Source organism: Schistocerca cancellata, chromosome 10 (genome assembly GCF_023864275.1).
Source record: "Schistocerca cancellata isolate TAMUIC-IGC-003103 chromosome 10, iqSchCanc2.1, whole genome shotgun sequence".
In the NCBI taxonomy this organism is placed as follows: domain Eukaryota; kingdom Metazoa; phylum Arthropoda; class Insecta; order Orthoptera; family Acrididae; genus Schistocerca; species Schistocerca cancellata.
This window is the reverse complement of record NC_064635.1, coordinates 87,760,565-87,782,291: the sequence shown is the minus strand read 5'-3', so window position 1 is coordinate 87,782,291 and position 21,727 is coordinate 87,760,565. Positions and strand designations below refer to the sequence as shown.

Sequence of the window (21,727 nt, the reverse complement as noted above, 5' to 3'; positions counted from 1 at the left end):
TGTAGGGAAGGCAAATGGACAACTTAAGTTTATTGGGAGAATTCTAGGAAAGTGTTATTCATCTACAATGGAGACAACATACAAAACACTTGTGTGGCCCATTCTTGAGTACTGCTTGAGTGTTTTGGATCCCCACTAGGTCAGATTAAAGGAAGATGACATAGCAATTCAGAGATGTGCTGCTGGGTTTGTTGCCAGTAAATTTGATCAAGTGTTACCAAAATGCTACATGAACTCAAATTGGAATCGTTGAGCGAAGAAGATATTTTTTTGTTTTGTGGAATACTATTGAGAAAGTTTAGAGAACCTGCATTTGTGACAGACTGCAGAATGATCCTGCCTCCAGCAGACATGTTGTGTAAGGAACACAAATACAAGATAAGAGAGCCTTTGCAGCACTGCTTCTCTTTCCGTGCTGCATTTCTGTGCTCCTGCTTGTCTTTCCCCCTCCCTCCTTTGAGAAACTGAAATTCTTGGTAAAACTGTGTATCGATTCATCCTGTCCACTCATCTTTCTTTCCTTGTCCTTCCTTTTGTTACCCTTCCTCCAAGTTAGCATTTGAGGTCTCTCTTTTTCCTTTTCTTCTCCTGTGCATTCCTGAAGCTTGGCCCAAGTGTTTGACATTTAAAAGATGACTGGGTAATGCATAATTCCCAGCCCCGGGTCGAAAAGCGATTAATCCATTTGTTACTCACAAAGATGTAGATGCCATTACTGGTCCTGTGAAGTCCAGCCCTCAGTTGCCCTAGCTTTTGGAGATGGATAGTGCTTTTCAAACACAGAAACTGCTTAATACAACACTTCTTCACAGTTATCTCATTAAAGTAGTGGCCCACCACACTCTGAATTCCTCCTGTGGTGTCATGTACACTTGGCTGCTTGATGGTCTAACCAAGGCTGAAATAACAGCCTCTCTCGCTGACCAGGGAGTGACCGATTCATTGCATCATGAAAAGGGTTGATAAAGATTTAGTGCCAACCTGCACTCTGTTCCTCACATTTGACCATGTGGTACTTCCATCAAAAATTAAGGCTGGCTATGATACTGTCGTACCATATATCCTGAATCCCATGTGTTGCTACAAATAGCAGTTCTTGCAACACCCCAGCCTATGAAGGACATGGCTATGCAGTGACTTCCAATTTAGCCCACAGTTGTGTAATTGTCCAGTTCCAAGCTCACACCTTCATCTTCACCTGCTGCAGGTGCACACCATACCAATAAACCTTTGCTTGCATCAGCAAAATTGCATGCCTTGCAAACAGAAGCACAGAAATCCAAAAAGTAGTACTCTTGCGGTGACTTTCTGTGTACATCTAGCCAGCCATCATTTGGATCTGCACCTGAAAAATGCAACAATGTCACCATGTGATGCCATCACACGTCTGAGCTCCATTTCACAGGGACGCACCACTAACCACCACCGCTTTCTTCTGCAACAATGTCACCATGTGATGCCATCACACGTCTGAGCTCCATTTCACAGGGACGCACCACTAACCACCACCGCTTTCTTCTGCAACAATGTCACCATGTGATGCCATCACACGTCTGAGCTCCATTTCACAGGGACGCACCACTAACCACCACCGCTGGCTAACCGAAGGCGAATACTTACACCTCAGTTGAACTAATGGACCAGGATCCTCCAGCCTCTGAACCTGATCATTGTGTGCGTTTGAATTCTGGCACTCAACAGCCACTATGAGGACTGCCCCCGTATGTGACCTACCTCCTTTCTATCATCGGATGTGGTTATTCTCCAATGGAACATTCATGGCATCAAATCCAATAGGATTGAATTACAGTTCATCTTCCGATTATAGTGTCCAGTTGATTTCTGCCACCAGGAAACAAAATTATGCCCTCATGATTACTTTCACCTCCCACACTTCACTTCAGTCTTTTTTGACCTTCCCCTTGAGGCGGCGACTCCAGCTCATGGGGGAGTCACATTGGTCATTCGAGACCTCATCTATAGTCGCACCCAGCTTCAAGGTGTTCTTGCCTGTCTTTCCCTTCCCACTTTCACTTTCTCTCTTTGCAACGTCTACTCACTCTTGTCTTCTGCTGTCACCAGGGCAACATGTTGAAACTTATTGCTCAACTTCCCCCTCCATTTTTGCTGCTCAGCTGCTTCAGTGACCATCATTCCATTTGGAGCTCTCCATGCTCCTATCTGAGAGGCTCTATCCTGGTGGATATCTTCAACTAGCTCAATCTAATCTGTTTGAAATGAGCACGCCCACATTTCTTTCTGATTCCGAGCTCTCCTTTTCCCCATTTGCACCTCTCAATCTGCACTACTCAGCGTGCTCGCCACCTCGATTAGTCTGTGTTCTCCAATGCACATTCAAGTGACCCTTTCCCCTGTGTTATTCGTTTGCTGATGCCTATCCCATCTGTGCATCCAATCAACTGGCACAGCTTTCCAAGGCTGACTGGTAGCTCTATTCCTCTCTGTCCACTTTCAATGAATATCATTTCATCTGCATTGATGAACAGGTAGCATACCTTACAAAGGCTATCCTAACTGCCATGGAACATTCCATACCTTGCTCCTCTTCCTCACTGTCACGTGCCTTCATCTACTGGTGGACTCAGGAGTGCTGTGATGCAATCCGTGCACAGAGACATGCTCTCCACATTTTTAAAAGCTATCCCACACTTGTGAACTGTATTTGTTATAAACAGTTACATGTGCAATGTCACTACATTTTAGGAGTAGCAAAACAACTAGTTGGCATCCTTTTCAAAGCTCGTTTAACAATTTTACTCCCTCTTCTGTTGTTTGGGGCAATCTGTGTTGCCTTTCAGGGACATGCTTCATTCCCTGGTTCCTGATCTGACCGTAGTGAACAATGTCATTGTAGACCCTCTTGATATCTCCAACACCTTCAGCTGATATTTTGCAGACATTTTGAGTTTCACCCACTGCCATCGTGCCTTCCTCCCTTTTAAATGGGCAGCAGAGGCAAGTAAAATATCTTTCACCTCCCAGCATTGTGGAGACAAAAATACTGTTTTTACTATGAGGGAGCACTCTTTCCATCCAGGTCATCACTTCAGGCCTGGATGGTATTCACATTCAGATGTTTCAACACCTATCTCCTGAAGGTCTGTGCTTTCTCCTCCATACATATAATCGCATTTGGATAGATGGCACATTTCCCAGTTGCTGGTGTGAGGCCATTGTCATTCCTGTACCTAAGCATGGTAATAACAAATACTTTCCTTCCAACTACCACATAATTTCCCTCACCAGTACTCCCTGTGATGTGACAGAATATATGATTAATGGTAAGCTGTGTGGTGGCTCAATTCTTGGAATCTCCTCACTAAAGCCCAAGGTGGATCCCATAGGCACTCCTCTGCAGTTTGATCATCTCATCACCTTGTCAACTCATATTATGAACAATTTTTTTTGTGTAAGTGTCAAACTGTAGTTGTGTTTTTTGATTTGGAGAAGGCATATAACACATGCTGGAGAATGGGCATCCTGTGTATTATGTACAAATGGGGCTTCTGAGATCACCTGGCCCTTTTTATCCAGGAATTTTTAAAAGAACATGTTTTTAAGATACATGTGGGCTTGGCTCTGTTGGACACTTGTTCCAGAGAACTGGGTGCTTCAGAGTTTTGTGATCAGTGTTGTCTTATTTGCCATAGCCATTAACCTATTATGGATTGCTACTCGGCAGGTATCTCAGCCTCTCTTTTCGTTGATGAACCTGTCTACTTGAGTGGTGTCTTCAGTGATGTCTTTATCATCTTAACCGTCTTTATTTGTGGAATATCAACAATGGCTTCCACTTTTTTTGCTGACAAGACTGTCTGCATGAATTTCTGGCAGCACCAGGAATTTCTTCCCCCATTCCTATGTCTCAGCCCATTACTTCTTCCATTCGCTGACACAGCAAAATTCTTGAGACTTGCATGGGATAGGAAATTGTTGGTCTTCCCACATCTCTTTTCTGGCAACTCATTGCACTCGCTTCCTCAGTGTGCCACGTGTTTTAGGCAGTACCTCGTGGGGAGCAGTTCGGTCCATCCTCCTCCATTTATACATGGCCCATGTCCATTCAAAGTTGCATTATTGGTGTATCGTATATTCATCCGCATATCCGTCATCTTAACACCATCCATCATTTGCAGGATATGTTCAGCCACTGGTGCCTTCTACACTAGTCCCGTTGTTATGCTGAGGCTGCTGACTTCCTGTTGTCCTACTGGTGTGATGTTCTCCTCAGTCATTACGCAAGCTGTCTGTCTTATGTGACTGGTCACCCGTCCTTCGCTCCCTTTCCTTTGATGATTCCATTGATCACCAGTATGACCTGTGCCTATCGTGTCGGAGTTCACTTTTGTTTGTTGCTGCGACAGCTTTGCTTTTCTCTTCCTAACACGTTCCCCATAGCTGCAAGCACTTCACCAGCCTGGCTTCATGCTGAGGTCTGTGTTCATTTCGGATTCTATTCACTCCCTAAGGTCACTACTACTGGGCTGGTGTTTCATAGTGAGTTTCTCGAACTTTGCATGCAGCTTGGGGACAGTGTCTTTGTTTACACTGATGGTTCGAAGCCTGACCTTGGTATTGTGTATGCCTTTGTAAATTGCAATGGTCCTTTTCAGTATCACATTTTCAATGTTGTATGGTATTATATGTTGGGGTAACTATTTCCCAGTCTAAAAGAATATTTTTGACTCAGAAACGCAGTTCGGGCAATAAGTGGTGTAAGTTCGTGAACCTCCAGTCAACCCCTGTTCACTAGTAAAAAGTGGCAAATGACATATGAAATTCTGGGAATAATGTTACGTAAAACTGGAGCAGCAATTCAGTGTTAGTGCAATCCGTCCACACATTTCACTCTTGCACACAAATTCAGACACCTATGCCATTTTTCGTCCTTCATCAAAAACGGCATACTGACAGTGCAAAGTAATCTTACCTCTCTATCAGAGTTCTTGATTGGTGTTACAACTAGTATTGTATCCAGTGGAGTGTGTGATGATCACTAACACGACAATAAAAATAAATAAATGAAAACAAAATACTGAAACAATCATAACTTTGTACAACTGACATGTTTTGACGCATTCTCTCATGTTGTCTCCCTGTCCCTCCAGTATAAACATTTGTTCACAGATACAAGTCAATGGGAATGAACACTGTTGAATTGTCTGAAAATGCTCATTCCTTGTGTTTGCTTCCATTCACTCCAGTGTAAATGAGACTTAAGCAGTCAGTCATCCATCATTTCATACGTGGCTGGAATGGAAATAAACTGTAACATGTGGTCTGTGCTAAGTACTGTCAGCCATGCACTTCATTGTCTGCAGAATATATATGTAGAACAAGAACAAGGTGGCCATACAAGTATCTGGTTGGCAAACTGACAGCTGCTATTTGACACCTACCTTAGGTGGACAGCATTGTATTAGGCATAAGAAACATACTATTATAACTTCATTTTGGGGGGGGGGGGGGGGGCGTTCTAAGGGCGCCAAATTACCTAGAGCTGGCTCTGCACATGTAATTTGTTGCACATTGTAGACGAAACATGGGTGGGGGTCATGATGTGACTTAAGTGTGTATACTGACATTGTGTCACATCCAAGAGTAACTCAGTGTCCTTTTCAGGGTCTGCAGGAATGGGAGATGCCTGAATGCCATAGTAGTGCACAGGACCCACTAAGCTTTACTAAAGAGGTGAGTGTGTCTTTACCTTTCTATTCTTCTTATTTTGCATAGCATATAATAGTAATTTATTTGTATGTTTATTTATTTATTTACTTATTTGTTCATTCTCTGTGAACAAAGAAACAGCAGCAGTATGAATACCAAGAGCTCGGTTGGCAAGCCAATACTGAGCAAAGAAAGGGTAGTTGAATAGTGGAAGAAATATGTAGAAGGGCTATACAAGAGAAGTAAATTTCAAGATAATATTATGGAAAAAGAAGTAGATGAAGATAAGAGGGGAGATATGATACTGAGAAAAGAATTAGAAAACACATTGAAAGGCCTGTGTCAAAATGAGACTCATGGAGCAGATGACATTCTCTCATATTGATTGAGCTCCATGGTGTAACTATTCTACCTGGTGTGCCAGATATGAGACAGGTGAATACCCTTAGATTTAAAGGAGAATGAAATAATTCCAATTCTACAACTGGCAGGTGCCGATCAGTGTAAATATTACCAACCCATCAATTTAATAAGTCATACTGACACTATTTACAGAAGAATGGGGAAACTGGCTGTAGCCAACCTTCAGGAAGATTAGTTTGTTTTCTGGAGACATGTAGGAATACACAGGCAATACTGACCATATGACAGTCATAAGTGACAGATTAAAGGAAGAAGAAACTACATTTATAGCTTTTGTATATTTAGAGCAAGCTTTTGGCAATGTTGACTGAAGGTAGCAGGGATGAAATACAGGGAATGAAAACTTAGTGAGAACGTGTACAGAAACTGTACTGAAGTTATGTTAGTCAAGGGATGTGAGAGGGAAGCATTTGTTGAGAAGGAAATGAGTCAGGGTTGTAGACTATTTCCAGTGTTTTTCAATCTTTGCATGAATCAAACAATAAATGAAACCAAGGAGAAATTTGAAAGGGGATTGAAGTCCAAGGAGAAGAAATAAAATCTTTGAGGTTTGCTAATGACATTGTAATTCCATCAGAGACAACAAAGGACTTGCAAGAGCAGTTGAATGCAGTGGATAATGTCTTGAAAGGATGTTTGTCAACAAAAGCAAAAGAAAGGTAATAGATGGTACTCAAATCAAGTAAGATGATACTGATAAAATTACATTAAGAAAATTGATGATAAAAGTAGTAAATGAGCTTTTCTGTTTGGGCAGTAAAGTAACTCATGCCAGCTGAAGTAGAGAAGATAAAGCAGTTCAGACAAGCAGAGAACAGAAGTTTTTGAAATGTCTACAGAATACTGTTGAATATAAGACGGGTAGATCAAATGATTAATGACTAGGATTTGAATTGGGAGGAAAAAAGAAATTGTGACACATCTTTCCTAATGTCCTAATGGAGCAGGGGAGGGAGGGATATGGTGGGAGAACAAGGCTTAACTACAGTAAGCAAGTTCAAGTGGATGAAGCATGCAGTAGTTATGTAGAGATCAGGCTCGCACAGTTTGGACTGGAGTGGAGAGCTGCATCATACTAATCTTTGGTCAGAAGGCCGTAACAACAAGAACAACAACACATGCATAAAAAAAAAACCCAGAAAGGATGTAAACTACACCTTGTAGCCACAAACAGGCTAGATTGATGGCATCAGTATAGATATGGCAGATCGTACAAACATACCATTCTTTGACCAAAGCACTGAGTCCCTTGTGGATGACATAGTAATCAGCATCAGATTAGATTAGATTGGATTAGATTAATACTAGTTCCATGGATCATGAATACGATATTTCGTAATGATGTGGAAAGAGTCAAATTTTTCCAATACATGACATAATTAAGTTAATTTAACAACATACTTAAGTTAATATAACAAATTTTTCATTTTTTGTGTTTTTTATTTTTTTTATTTTTTATTTTTATTAATATTTTTGTTTTGTTTTTGTTTTTGTTTTTTTTTTAATTTATATCTAAAATTCCTCTATGGAGTAGAAGGAGTTGTCATTCAGAAATTCTTTTAATTTCTTCTTAAATACTTGTTGGTTATCTGTCAGACTTTTGATACTATTTGGTAAGTGACCAAAGACTTTAGTGCCAGTATAATTCACCCCTTTCTGTGCCAAAGTTAGATTTAATCTTGAATAGTGAAGATCATCCTTTCTCCTAGTATTGTAGTTATGCACACTGCTATTACTTTTGAATTGGGTTTGGTTGTTAATAACAAATTTCATAAGAGAGTATATATACTGAGAAGCTACTGTGAATATCCCTAGATCCTTAAATAAATGTCAGCAGGATGATCTTGGGTGGACTCCAGCTATTATTCTGATTACACGCTTTTGTGCAATAAATACTTTATTCCTCAGTGATGAATTACCCCAAAATATGATGCCATATGAAAGCAACGAGTGAAAATAGGCGTAGTAAGCTAATTTACTAAGATGATTATCACCAAAATTTGCAATGACCCTTATTGCATAAGTAGCTGAACTCAAACGTTTCAGCAGATCATCAATGTGTTTCTTCCAATTTAATCTTTCATCAATGGATACACCTAAAAATTTGGAATATTCTACCTTAGCTATATGCTTCTGATTAAGGTCTATATTTATTAATGGTGTCATACCATTCACTGTACGGAACTGTATGTACTGTGTCTTATCAAAATTCAGTGAGAGTCCGTTTACAAGGAACCACTTAGTAATTTTCTGAAAGACAGTTTTGACAATTTCATCAGTTAAGTCTTGTTTGTCAGGTGTGATTACTATACTTGTATCATCAGCAAAGAGAACTAACTTTGCCTCTTCATGAATATAGAATGGCAAGTCATTAATATATATTAAGAACAACAAAGGACCCAAGACTGACCCTTGTGGAACCCCATTCTTGATAGTTCCCCAGTTTGAGGAATGTGCTGATCTTTGCATATTATGAGAACTACTTATTTCAACTTTCTGCACTCTTCCAGTTGGGTATGAATTAAATTTGTGCACTGTCCCACTCATGCCACAATACTTGAGCTTGTCTAGCAGAATTTCACGATTTATACAATCAAAAGCCTTTGAGAGATCACAAAAAATCCCAATGGGTGGTGTTCGGTTATTCAGATCATTCAAAATTTGATTGGTGAAAGCATATATGGCATTTTCTGTTGAAAAACCTTTCTGGAAACCAAACTGACATTTTGTTAGTACTTCATTGTTACAGATATGTGAAGCTACTCTTGAATACATTACTTTCTCAGAAATTTTGGATAAAGCTGTTAGAAGGGAGATTGGACGGTAATTGTTGACATCAGATCTATCCCCCTTTTTATGCAAAGGTATAACAATAGCATATTTCAGTCTATCAGGGAAAATGCCCTGTTCCAGAGAGCTATTACACAGGTGGCTGAGAATCTTACTTATCTGTTGAGAACAAGCTTTTAGTATTTTGCTGGAAATGCCGTCAATTCCATGTGAGTTTTTGCTTTTAAGCAAGTTTATTATTTTCCTAATTTCAGAGGGAGAAGTGGGTGAGATTTCAATTGTATCAAATTGCATAGGTATGGCCTCTTCCATTAACAGCCTAGCATCTTCTAATGAACACCTGGATCCTACTATATCCACAACATTTAGAAAATGATTGTTAAAAATATTTTCAACTCCTGACTTTTTGTTCGTAAAGTTTTCATTCAATTTGATGGTAATACTGTGTTCCTGTGCTCTTGGTTGACCTGTTTCTCTTTTAATAATATTCCAAATTGTTTTAATTTTATTATCAGAGTTGCTAATTTCAGACATGATACACATACTTCTGGATTTTTTAATAACTTTTCTTAATATAACACAGTAGTTTTTGTAATGTTTGATAGTTTCTGGGTCACTACTTTTTCTTGCTGTCAGATACATTTCCCTTTTCCGGTTACAAGATATTTTTATACCCTTAGTAAGCCGTGGTTTGTTACAAGGTTTCTTACGAGTATATTTAACTATTTTCTTGGGGAAACAGTTTTGAAATGCATTTACAAAAATGTCATGAAATAAATTATATTTTAAATTGGCATCAGGTTCATGGTACACCTCATCCCAGTCTAACTGCTGTAGGCTTTCCCTGAAATTTGCAATTGTTAAATCGTTGACTGAACGTACTACTTTGGAGGACTGTTTAGTATCGCTGAATGGAGCTATGTCATATATTGTAACTAGCTGTGCACCATGATCAGAAAGACCACATAGAGAAACAACTGAAAGAGTTGCAAACAAATAAGTCACCAGGTACAGATGGAATCGCAGTTCAGTGTTACAAAGAGTATGGTATGGCATTGGTCCCTTACTTAACTGTCATTTATCGTGATTCTACCTCCTGAAGCAAAGTTCCAAGTGACTGTAAGAAAGCACAGGTGACTCCTGTACGTAAGACGGTTAACAGAACAGATCCACAAAATTACATACCAGTATCCATAACATCACTTTACTACAGAATTCTAGAACACATTCCCAGTTTGAATATAATAAATTTCTTGGAGACTGAAAAAAGCTTATGTCCGTGAGTCAGTGTGGTTTTTGAAAGCATCGCTCACATAAAACTCAGCTTGCTCTTTTCTTACATGATATACTGTGAACTATAGATAAAGGGCAATGTGCAGATTCTATATTTTTAGATTCCAAAAAAGCATTTGACATGGTACCATGCTGCAGAAAGTATGAGCATATGGAATAAGTTTCCACATATGTGAGTCGCTCAAAGACTTCTTAAGTAACAGAACCTGGTATGTTGTCCTTGATGGTGAGTGTTCATCAGAGACAGGGGTATCATCAGGAGTGCTCCAGGGAAGCATTGTTGGCTGATGGTGCTGTGATATACAGAATGATGTTGAAGCTGAATGACTGTAGGGTGATACCATATGACCTGGACAAAATTTCTAGTTGGTGTGGTGAATGGCAGCTTGGTCTAAATGTTCAAAAATGTAACTTAATGCAGATGAGTAAGGAAAATGAACCCGTAATGTTTGGATACAGCATTGGTAGTGTCCTGCTTGACACAGTCATGTTGTTTAAATATCTGGGCATCACATTGTAAAGTGATTTGAAATGGAAAGAGCATGTGTGGATTGTGGTAGCAAAAGCTAATGGCCGACTATGGTTTATCGGAGGAAATTTAGTAAAGTGTTGTTCATCTCTAAAGGAGACCGCATATAGGATTCTAATGCAACCTTTTCTTGAGTACTGGTTGAGTGTTTTGGATCTGCAACTGGACAGATTAAAGGAAGACATCAAAGCAGTTCAGAGGTGTTCTTTTCAAGAACACTATTGAGAAAATGTGGGGAACTGGCATTTGAAGCTTACTGCAGAACAATCTTACTGCCATCGACATACACTTTGTATAAGAACTATAAAGATAAGATAGGAGAAAGTGATGTCATATAGAGGCATATGGACAGTTATTTTTCCCTTTCTTTATCTGTGTGTTGAACAGAAAAGGAAATGATTGATAGTGTTACAGGATAAGCTCTGCCATACACCATTTGGTGGCTCGTGGAATATGTATGTAGATGCAGATGTACTTCAGTACACAAAGCTTTTAATCATCCAGCCAATAAAAAACCAGTTTTAAATACTCATTTTGTTAGAGCAAAATCTGTCTATGACAAGGAACGTATGGATTCTGAGATATAAGAAATATATTTGAGAAGAACAGCTGCAGCAATTGAGATATTAAGCTAGACTTCTGTCAGAAACAAAAACACAGAGATACTCAGCCATCAGCAGATAATTGGCCAGTTACATTCTTTCCTTTCTTTGGACCTACAAAAAGTCTTGGTGTTCCTGGAATGTATAAAATACCTTGCGAATGTGGTAGCAGTTGCATTGACCAGACAATAAGGACAATTTCACAAAGCTGCACAGAACACCTACACCGTATTAAATGATATGATTTCAACAGATCTGCTGAATGCAGCCTCATGAACAAACATACTCTATGTGGTCAAAAGTATTTGGACCCCCCACCCCCCAAAACATATGCTTTTCATATTAGGTGCATTGTGGTGCCACCTACTGCCAGGTACTCCATATCAGTGACCTCAGTAGTCATTAGACATTGTGAGAGAGCAGAATGGTGTGCTCCGCGGAACTCACGGACTTCAAATGTGGTCAGGTGATTGATTGTCACTTGTGTCATACATCTGTAAGCGAGATTTACACACTCCTAAACATTCCTAGGCCCCTGTTTCCGATGTGATAGTGAAGTGGAAATGTGAAGGGACACGTACAGCACAAAAGCATACAGGTCGACCTCATGTGTTGACTGACAGAGAATGCCGACAGCTGAAGAGGCTACTAATGTGTAATAGGCAAACATCTATCCAGACCATCATACTGTAGGCGCCTTGGTGGTCCCGGTCGCCTACGGTGGACTGGATGGCCGAGCGGTGACCTCTCCAGTTGTCAGGATGCTAGGAAATGACTGTGGACGTGTCAGAAACGCCAACGAAACATTCTTAATTCATAACACCTTTATTCCTGCCAAGTACAATGTGGCCTGCATAACACAGGCTGGCTGAGCTTGGTGATATCAACGACCTTCCCCGAGTCCTTGCTGACTCGTAGTGATGACATCAGCTCCGGGCCGCATCAGTCTTGCTAGTGCAGCGCCGCATGCTGTGACGTAGCGGAGGAATGTCCTTACTCCGGCCGCGTGTGGCTGGCGGTGCCTGGCTTTCCGGCCGGCTCGGCTGCAGACAGCAAGCAACTGCACATAGGAGGCTCCGGGTTGGAGTCCTGGTGCTGTTAGCACGAGAAGCGTTCTTGTAGTGCGGAGTGTACTCTATCCCACCCCGTCTTTTTCCCTGCTCCTCCTGGTGGCTCGGCCGCAGTGGACGGGCAAAACGGGCTGCAGTCCCCCAGTGTTGTCGGCTCACCCGGTTGTGATGGCGGATGCACAGGGCCTAGGTCCCGCACTATCTCGACGACAGCTCACTGATGTGGTCAGCATTGGCGGCGAGCGAGTCTGCCGTGATGTCTGCTAATCCTGGGTTGATGACTGACAGTGGCAGCAGAGAGGACCAGAGCTGGTACTGTCCCCACACGTCTGCTGCTGGTTGGGCCACCCTTACTGCAACATCTCCTTAATAAAGATTAACATGTCGATCACCGAGCTGAGTGCTATGCAGTGACCCAGTACACATCTAACTGCAAGTCTAACTGGGAGTGCCTTGTTGCTATGAAAGATTGCGTATTTAAAGGAAGCACGAGCGACGTCCTGACATCATGCTCGTTTGTAATGAACGCATTCGTTCCACTTATACTGCTGATTCATCTGTCATACTTGCCCCTTAGGTGATCTTGCGACAGAGTTATGTGTTGTTACAGCAGACTTACATGAAGTTCTGACATGCAGTACAGTTGACGCTATACTTCTGTCTTACACTCTACGAAAGTCTCCGTTTAACACAAACCCGCATGCTAAACAATTCTCTCTTGCCTGTTGTGTGTAACCGGGCCATTGCCCCTGCGTGACGACACACACATTCCATACATGTGCAGTCCTCTTACCTCTGGCTAACCTACTGCCTCTGGCTCTCGGCATAGGCAACGAAACTTTGACAATATTCCATGTTTCCAACTCTTTACTATTCCGCGACACTACAATACAGGAATTCCTAACTGCATCAGGATGCACTGCAAGTAATATAACAGGTGGGATGTGAGAAAACTTGGATGTCATGGTCGAGCCGCAGCTCATAAGTGACACACCATGCCAGTAAATGCCAAACGATGCCTCATTTGGTGTAAGGAGTGCAAACATTGGAAAATTGAACTGTGGAAAAATGTTGTGTGGAGTGACGAATCGCGGTATACAATGTGGCGATCCGATGGCAGGGTGTAGGTATGTCAAATGCCCGGTGAATGTCATCTGCCAGTGTGTGTAGTGCCAACAGTAAAATTCGGAGGCGGTTGTGTTATGGTGTGGTAGTGTTTTTCATGGAGGGACTTGCACCCCTTGTTATTTTGCATGGCCTATCACAGCACAGGCCTACATTGATGTTTTAAGCACCTTCTTGCTTCCCACTGTTGAAGAGCAATTCGAGGATGACAATTGCATCTTTCGACATGATCGAACACCTGTTCATAATGCACGGCCTGTGGTGGAGTGGTTGAACGACAGTAACATCCCTGTAATGAACTGGCCTGCACAGATTCCTGACCTGAATCCTATAGAACACCTTTGGGATATTTTGGAATGTCGACTTCGTGCCAGGCCTCACCAACTGACATCGATACCTCTCCTCAGTGCAGCACTCCATGAAAAATTGGCTGCCATTCCCCAAGAAACCTTCCAGCACCTGATAGAATGTATGCCTGCGAGAGTGGAAGCTGTCATCAAGGCTAAGGGTGGGCCAACACCGTACTGAATTCCAGTATTAGTGATGGAGGGCACTGTGAAATTGTAAGTCACTTTCAGCTAGGTGTTTAGATACTTCTGGTCACATAGTGTACGATTGTGTTTGATAAAACAGAAATATTATCCTATCCATCTGTCTATTGTTATTCTGTCATAAAAACGCCATCACAGTCAGAATGTGCAACAAAAACTTTAACTGGGGCAGTGGCTACTCAATTAGTGGTGTTTAGAAACAGGTCCTTGAAGCTCAAAGGCAACAGAGAAATCAGTTGATTCTTCCACCATATAATGAAGTCAGCATCATTACTAATGTTCTTCAGTGATAGACATTGATATAATCTCTGGCAGTGTATGGAAGTTCTGTGACTTTCCCATGTCTCCATGACATAATTCAGCCAACTAAGATACTGAATGACCTACCGAAATCTAATCTCCTGACAATCAAGATGGTGGTAATGTCTAAATCTTTAGATTTACAGCTCTAATGTGGCAAGAACTTGTGAAGTGTTTATTCAGTGCACTGATTAATTTGAATTACAAGCTTACAGCACTCTTCGGACCCAACAGCCTGCCAATGGGAAAGTGGACCACACACTGAAGCCAGCTGATTGAGATATGGCACTCAAAAGGTGCATAAACACTGCAAATATGGAGGCACTGGGAGTCCACTGGAAAATGCAGACTGACACATACAATGTTATGCACAGTAGCGTCATCAACAGTATCATAGAATGTCGTGCCACCAAGTGATAAGTGTGTTGAAGCACTGCTAGATTCTATGACCCACTGGGTCTGTTGTTCCCTGTGTCCATCACAGCAAAAATAATTTTCCAGGGAATTTGTTCAAGAGGAATTGCTTGAAATGAGCTGTAACCTCTCGATCTGGCAAACACTGGTAAATGTGAGTACCAACTTTGCAATGTCCCAATAGTTTGGGGTTCCTGAAGACAGTGAATCACAAGTCCATGTATTGTGTGACACATCAGAAAAGACCTTTGGAGCAGTCCTTTATGTAGAGTGCACCACTTCAGACGTGGTATCAGTCCACTTAGTTTTCAGCAAAAACAAACTAGCTCCCATGAACAGGATAATTCTTCTATGACTGGAAGTTCTAGTAACACTCCTTGGTTTGAAACTACAGTATTGTTGTAAGACTATGAGCTATGACTTGAGTCATGTGACAGTGTGCTGTGTGTAATCAGTGGAAGATCTCTGTCTCAAGCAGCGGTATGAAAATACAAAGACTAATGAATCCATCGTAGTGGAGACACTGCCCTGGTGCGGAGAACCCAGCCAGTCTGCTCCCTGAAGGTATAACTGCAAACTACAGCGTGTTACTATATTATGGTTCAATGGGCCAGGTTGGCAAATAAAGTACCGAACACAGTGGCCACAATTTATCCGGACAAAAGACCATCCCTTGCCAGAAAAGAAAAAAATTAACAGACCAGATCTTCATGGTAAAAACAGCACGCCCTATTTTAATAGCTACACAGTATAGTAACTATTACAAACTGTTGTGAATTACAGGAAGGATACTTCATTTCAGACAACAGTTAATGGAAGAAAATAGGACATCTGGAGAACTCACAGCATTAGACTTGCATGAAGCATGTAGTTATTGCATTCAGGTTGTTCAACAACAACATTTCGCGGCCAAACTGCATTCTCTGTACAACAATTTGCCTCTGCCATAAAATTATAAGATATCTTGTTTGAGGCCATTCTCGGATAATGGTCTCGTTTGTCTCTGTGGATGCCTGCATTCGCAGCATCACCCAGAGATAGACACCATTCAATACTTCTTGATAGACTGCATCATTTCACCTACTTACTGAAGCAGCAGACTCACATTCGCCTGCATCACATTATAGTAAACAGAGTGTTATCTGAAGTGAGATAAGAACTCTGGATTCTTAGAGCTCAACAAGCAAATGAAAAATGTTCTATACAGGTGCCTACTCTGCAAGGTGGTGAAGGTTCACTTAGCGCTACAAACAGAGGTTCCATTATCAGCTGAATGTGTCTGGTAAGAAGTCTGGTAAGAAGTCACTGGCCCATTATACATCAGCCTTTGTTGGTCCGTTATACCTCAGCCAAGGATATATTATGAAGGAAGCATGCATTGATCTATTTGCATGTCCTACAACGTGCGCCTTGCACCTGCAACTGTGCTCAGATATGCCAACAAATATTTGTGGGAAGATCAGGAGTGCCCAGCACAATTTACACTGAAAATGTTATTGCCTGCCATCTCATGCACACGGAGCTGAAAGACCTCTGGCAGGCTCTCATGCAAGCAATATATATGATTACCTTACTCACAGAGCTATCAAATGAAAATTCATCGCCCAAAAGTGCCTTGGTGGGGAGGAAGATGGGAATGGATGGTAGGATCTGATAAACTCTTCCTGAGGAAAGTGTTAGAATGGTTGCAGGTGGATGAAGGAAGTCTCAACACAATCCAGGTCAGCATAAAAGCAGCACTAAATTCAAGACCAATTACTTGAGGGGCAGATGAATCTGAGCCACTGACACTTGCACATTTCTGTGTAAATGATCGACTAATGACACCGCTCACAGGTCCAGAACCACCAGTTAGAAGGGAGTTGTTCAAAGAGTTTCAGTGATGGCAGAAGGTGGTAGAACGTTTCTGGAGCAGGTGGAAGAAAGAGTACCTAATGCCGGTCAAAATATTCGATGAAACTCACTGAGCGAGGATGGGTCACTGACACTTGCACATTTCTGTGTAAATGATCGACTAATGACACCGCTCACAGGTCCAGAACCACCAGTTAGAAGGGAGTTGTTCAAAGAGTTTCAGTGATGGCAGAAGGTGGTAGAACGTTTCTGGAGCAGGTGGAAGAAAGAGTACCTAATGCCGGTCAAAATATTCGATGAAACTCACTGAGCGAGGATGGGTCACTGACACTTGCACATTTCTGTGTAACCACCAGTGGAACCACCAGTTAGAAGGGAGTTGTTCAAAGAGTTTCAGTGATGGCAGAAGGTGGTAGAACGTTTCTGGAGCAGGTGGAAGAAAGAGTACCTAATGCCGGTCAAAATATTCGATGAAACTCACTGAGCGAGGATGGGTCATGAAGGCACCAGATGGTGTGATGTCAGTCTCCTACAGAAGGATGTTTGTATATACACCATGTTGAGGAAAACCAAAATAGATCTTGATGAGGGAAGAGATGGGAAGATATGAATGAACTTTGGAAGGGTCCATAAGCTGTGTCCCGTTCAACTGATAAACGCTCTAGAGGTTAATCAGGGTTGGGAGGATGATGTAACTTGATACTTGTAAGTTATAGACACTTAGACAATATCAATTACCTCTGATTTGATCTGCATTCTATACCCAAAGTTGTATGTCTCTTTTGCAATAAATAAATAAATGTTGTATTGAAACCACAGTATTGTGTGTTCATAATACCAGAATTAGGAGGCGAAACAGTAGGCACAAAAACATGCCTTTGACCACGGTCTAATGCCCATACCATTGAAATCAACAGTATTTCTGTTACTTTAAATTCAGTCATGATCTTTAAACCTTTCCATATCATTTGTGATTTTACACATCACCCTGTCAGACTGATTTGTAGCTCTATATCTCTCTAACTGATGAATGATGTTCACTATAGATGAAACCATGTAATAGTTTAGTAGTTAGGAATAGAAAACATTTTTGTGGGTTGTTGTCATCTGTTTTGCATGTAATGCTTATACGGATGGATGCCATGCATCTTCAAAGTGGGACGGTGATTGCAGTTCTTCCACAAGTTGTGGCACCTGCATGGGGCTTTTGTTTGTTCCACGATTCGGCATCCCAGCTTGGAGTAGCTTGGTGCATCACCGAGTAAGCAGCATGACAATGCTGAGTGACATCACAGCATGACAGAAGAACTCTAGAGAACTGTTAAAAATGTCAGAATCTAATGGTATTGTCTTGAACTGTACGTATGAGCAATATTTCCATGTTGTAATACAATAAATGATTGTACATTGAGATGCAACATAAGCATTTTTTTAAAGTAGTAGTACATTGTAGTGTTGAAAACTGGTGAAGTTATCGGCTTTCAGCAAAGGCATGACTGCATCTTCTAGTAGTTTTACCCTCTTAGTAAACAAAACCTGCTTACATCTTACTGAACACTGTCAATACACAAATCAGTGTTGTGAATTTGAATGTATTATTACCATGCATTCAAAAGACAGTAGCCGATATTAAGCAATTTTTTTCTGATCCCTCTGAAGGATGCGCAAATGTAATAATTTTTTTTAAATTTTTATACCGAAAACTTATGATAAAAACAGAATGCAAGGCTCAATTCACCTGTTTTGACATACTGCACTTCCCGTTCAGTGAGAGCAAGTTAGGACCTCCACTGGATTAGTACAAAATATCATGCTGCAGAAAACTTGTTGGTTGACATCTGTTGTTGGTTGAGAGACCTCAAATGCCAAAAGAAAAAAATATACAGGGCTATTACAAATGATTGAAGCGATTTCATAAATTCACTGTAGCTCCATTCATTGACATATGGTCACGACACGCTATAGATACATAGAAAAACTCATAAAGTTTTGTACGGCTGAAGCCGCACTTCAGGTTTCTGCTGTCAGAGCGCTCGAGAGCTCAGTGAGACAAAATGGCGACAGGAGCCGAGAAAGCATATGTCGTGCTTGAAATGCACTCACATCAGTCAGTCATAACAGTGCAACGACACTTCAGGACGAAGTTCAACAAAGATCCACCAACTGCTAACTCCATTCGGCGATGGTATGCGCAGTTTAAAGCTTCTGGATGCCTCTGTAAGGGGAAATCAACGGGTTGGCCTGCAGTGAGCGAAGAAACGGTTGAACGCGTGCGGGCAAGTTTCACATGTACCCCGCGGAAAATTGGCTCATGCCACAACTGGAGACCGACAGTGCCGACTTCATCTTTCAACAGGATGGTGCTCCACCGCACTTCCATCATGATGTTCGGCATTTCTTAAACAGGAGATTGGAAAACCGATGGATCGGTCGTGGTGGAGATCATGATGAGCAATTCATGTCATGGCCTCCACGCTCTCCCGACTTAACCCCATGCGATTTCTTTCTGTGGGGTTATGTGAAAGATTCAGTGTTTAAACCTCCTCTACCAAGAAACGTGCCAGAACTGCGAGCTTGCATCAACGATGCTTTCGAACTCATTGATGGGGACACGCTGCGCCGAGTGTGGGAGGAACTTGATTATCGGCTTGATGTCTGCCGAATCACTAAATGGGCACATATGGAACATTTGTGAATGCCTAAAAAAACTTTTTGAGTTTTTGTATGTGTGTGCAAAGCATTTTGAAAATATCTCAAATAATAAAGTTATTGTAGAGCTGTGAAATCGGTTCAATCATTTGTAATAACCCTGTATATTCTCCCCCTTTTTTGTGTGTATGCTACAGTGTCATCTACTGCTGAACATACTGCTGTATCCGTTATTGCCAACCAATATGATGCTGTGCTTACATTCTCTCTAGGGTAAATGCACTGGTATGTGCTGTGGTGTGACATTCCATCAACATCCAGGTGACATGCTGTTAAATAGTACAGATATTTGGGGGGCATGTTAACTGACAATGGGATGAGTGAAAAAGAAATAAGATCAAGAATTGCAATGGCAAAGCAAGCTTTTCAGAAAAGAAAGGTTTATTAACATTAATTTGGACGTTTTATTACCATGCGTTCAATAGATATTAGAAGATCTTAAGCATTTTTTATATAATTCTAACATTGCAGAAAATTTGGGACAGAATTTTAAAAAAATGGTTAATGCTTCATGTGGAGTGTTTTTCTCCATGTTGTGGAAGCTGGACAATCAACGAGATAGACAGAATTGAAGTATTTAAGATGTGGATTTGGAGGAGACTGGAGACTATAAAATTGGTGAACAAAGCTGAACAACAGTGAAATACAGAGTTGTCCAAAAAGATGTTACCCTTATATAGGATTAACTTTTATTTCATTATTTATTATTATTTTATTCTTATTTTATTTTGCTTTAATATAAAAGTTCTTACCCCACGAACACAAGTCCAAATGAAATTAGTGCACTTCTTCGACCTATACTCCTTGGTTCTAAATGCATGTGTAGTCTTTTCACTGTACAAGCCGAGCACTTTCAGATTTTTCCCTAGGTGTAGAGTGGACAACTTGTGTTATGTGTTCTCTATGGTCATTAATGTCAGTAGGCCTTGCACCATACACATTTTCTTTCACCATTCCTTATAACCAGGAATCATACGAAGTCAGATCAGGTGACTGGGGCAGCCGTGCCAAAGGTCCACCTCTTCCTATCCAGCGTCTACTAGATATTTCATGCTGATAATGTTGAGCATCTAAGAAATAATTTGGTGGTCCACCATCTTGCTGGAAGTAACGTAATGTTATGATTGTAAGGGAAAGATTATCAACAGTAAAATTCCGTGACATATCCAGGTAAGAATCTCCTGTTGTGGTCTGATCATTAAATAAATATGCACCAAGTACATCAAACCTAAAAATACTGCACCATATGTTAAACTTTTGGATAGGATTGAGCGTGCTCTCTTAGTTCATGGAGACTGTCTGCTCTCCAAATGACTGAATCATGGTTATTCACATTGTCAAAGACATGAAATGTGGCATCATTTAACATAAAGAGGACATTAGACTCCGCAAGTATCATTTCTCATAACACTTCTGCAGCTTATACATGAGCAGTTTTATCAGTGTCAGATAGGGCCTGTATCATTGGAATGTTGTACAGCTTCACTCCCATTTCAAGCCGGAGAATTCTTAAGACATTTGTCCATGAGATTCCTGTTTCTGATGCTTATCTTGTACATGACTTTCCTGGACTCCTAATCATTCTGTCTAAAACATTTACAACATTATTTTCCATCCAAATCCTGAGACAAGAAGTGCACAAATTTCTCATGCAGTCGATGGGCAGTAAAGTGGGTTTGAGGATCATTATGAAAATGTTGCTGGAATATCTTTTTTTACTATTGAGGGTGACCCGGACACGTCCATCTGGTTGGTTTTATGTGAAACAGAGAATGGGGAAAGAAAGGAAAGGGATGGGCAGGAATTTGCGACTTTCAGCTGCACAGGACAGTGTGGTAGTGCAATGGCAAAGGTTGAAAATTAATGCTCGACTGGGACTTTAACATGGATTTATCGCTTCTCGTGAGTTGTTGACTTGACTGCTTCAGCCATATGGACACAGTCCCAAATCAAGTCAAATTTCCAACTTACCACATGCTGCACTCCATCATACCTCGTCCATTAATCCCCTGCTCGCAAATTATGCAGAAGTTCAAATGATATTAGTGCATCCACAGTGAAATGAACATTGATTGTCTCACACTTTTACAGAAATGTATATATTTGAGTGGTGTCTTGTTATGTGCCAGCCGCATCATCATGAGTGGCATCTGTTCTGCTGTACATGTCTGACAGATCAGACACCTCTCAAATATATACATTTCTGTAAGAGCGTGACGAACTCTCGATCTTTGTTTCAGTTCAGATGCACTATCATCATCTGAACTCCTGTGGCAATCAGTAATTTGTGAGTAGGGGTTAGTGGGCAAGGGACATTGCATTGCAATGCGTGATAAGTTGAACATTTGAGTTTGTCAGGGATTGTGTCCAAATAGCCAA

The 21,727-nt window shown here is 41.1% G+C and overlaps 1 protein-coding gene across 6 annotated transcripts in view; it reads left to right on the top strand.

Annotated features, from left to right (window-relative positions):
* LOC126106409 (gastrula zinc finger protein XlCGF57.1-like) overlaps window positions 1-21,727 on the top strand; it is a 327,990-nt gene that overhangs the window by 85,912 nt on the left and 220,351 nt on the right. For 5 of the 6 annotated variants that reach the window (XM_049912684.1, XM_049912681.1, XM_049912682.1 and 2 more), the window contains one exon: window positions 5,644-5,712. In XM_049912684.1, coding sequence (XP_049768641.1) covers window positions 5,644-5,712 — 69 coding nt within the window. The remainder of the gene's footprint in view (window positions 1-5,643; window positions 5,713-21,727) is intronic. The other variant, XM_049912683.1, reaches the window with a different exon arrangement.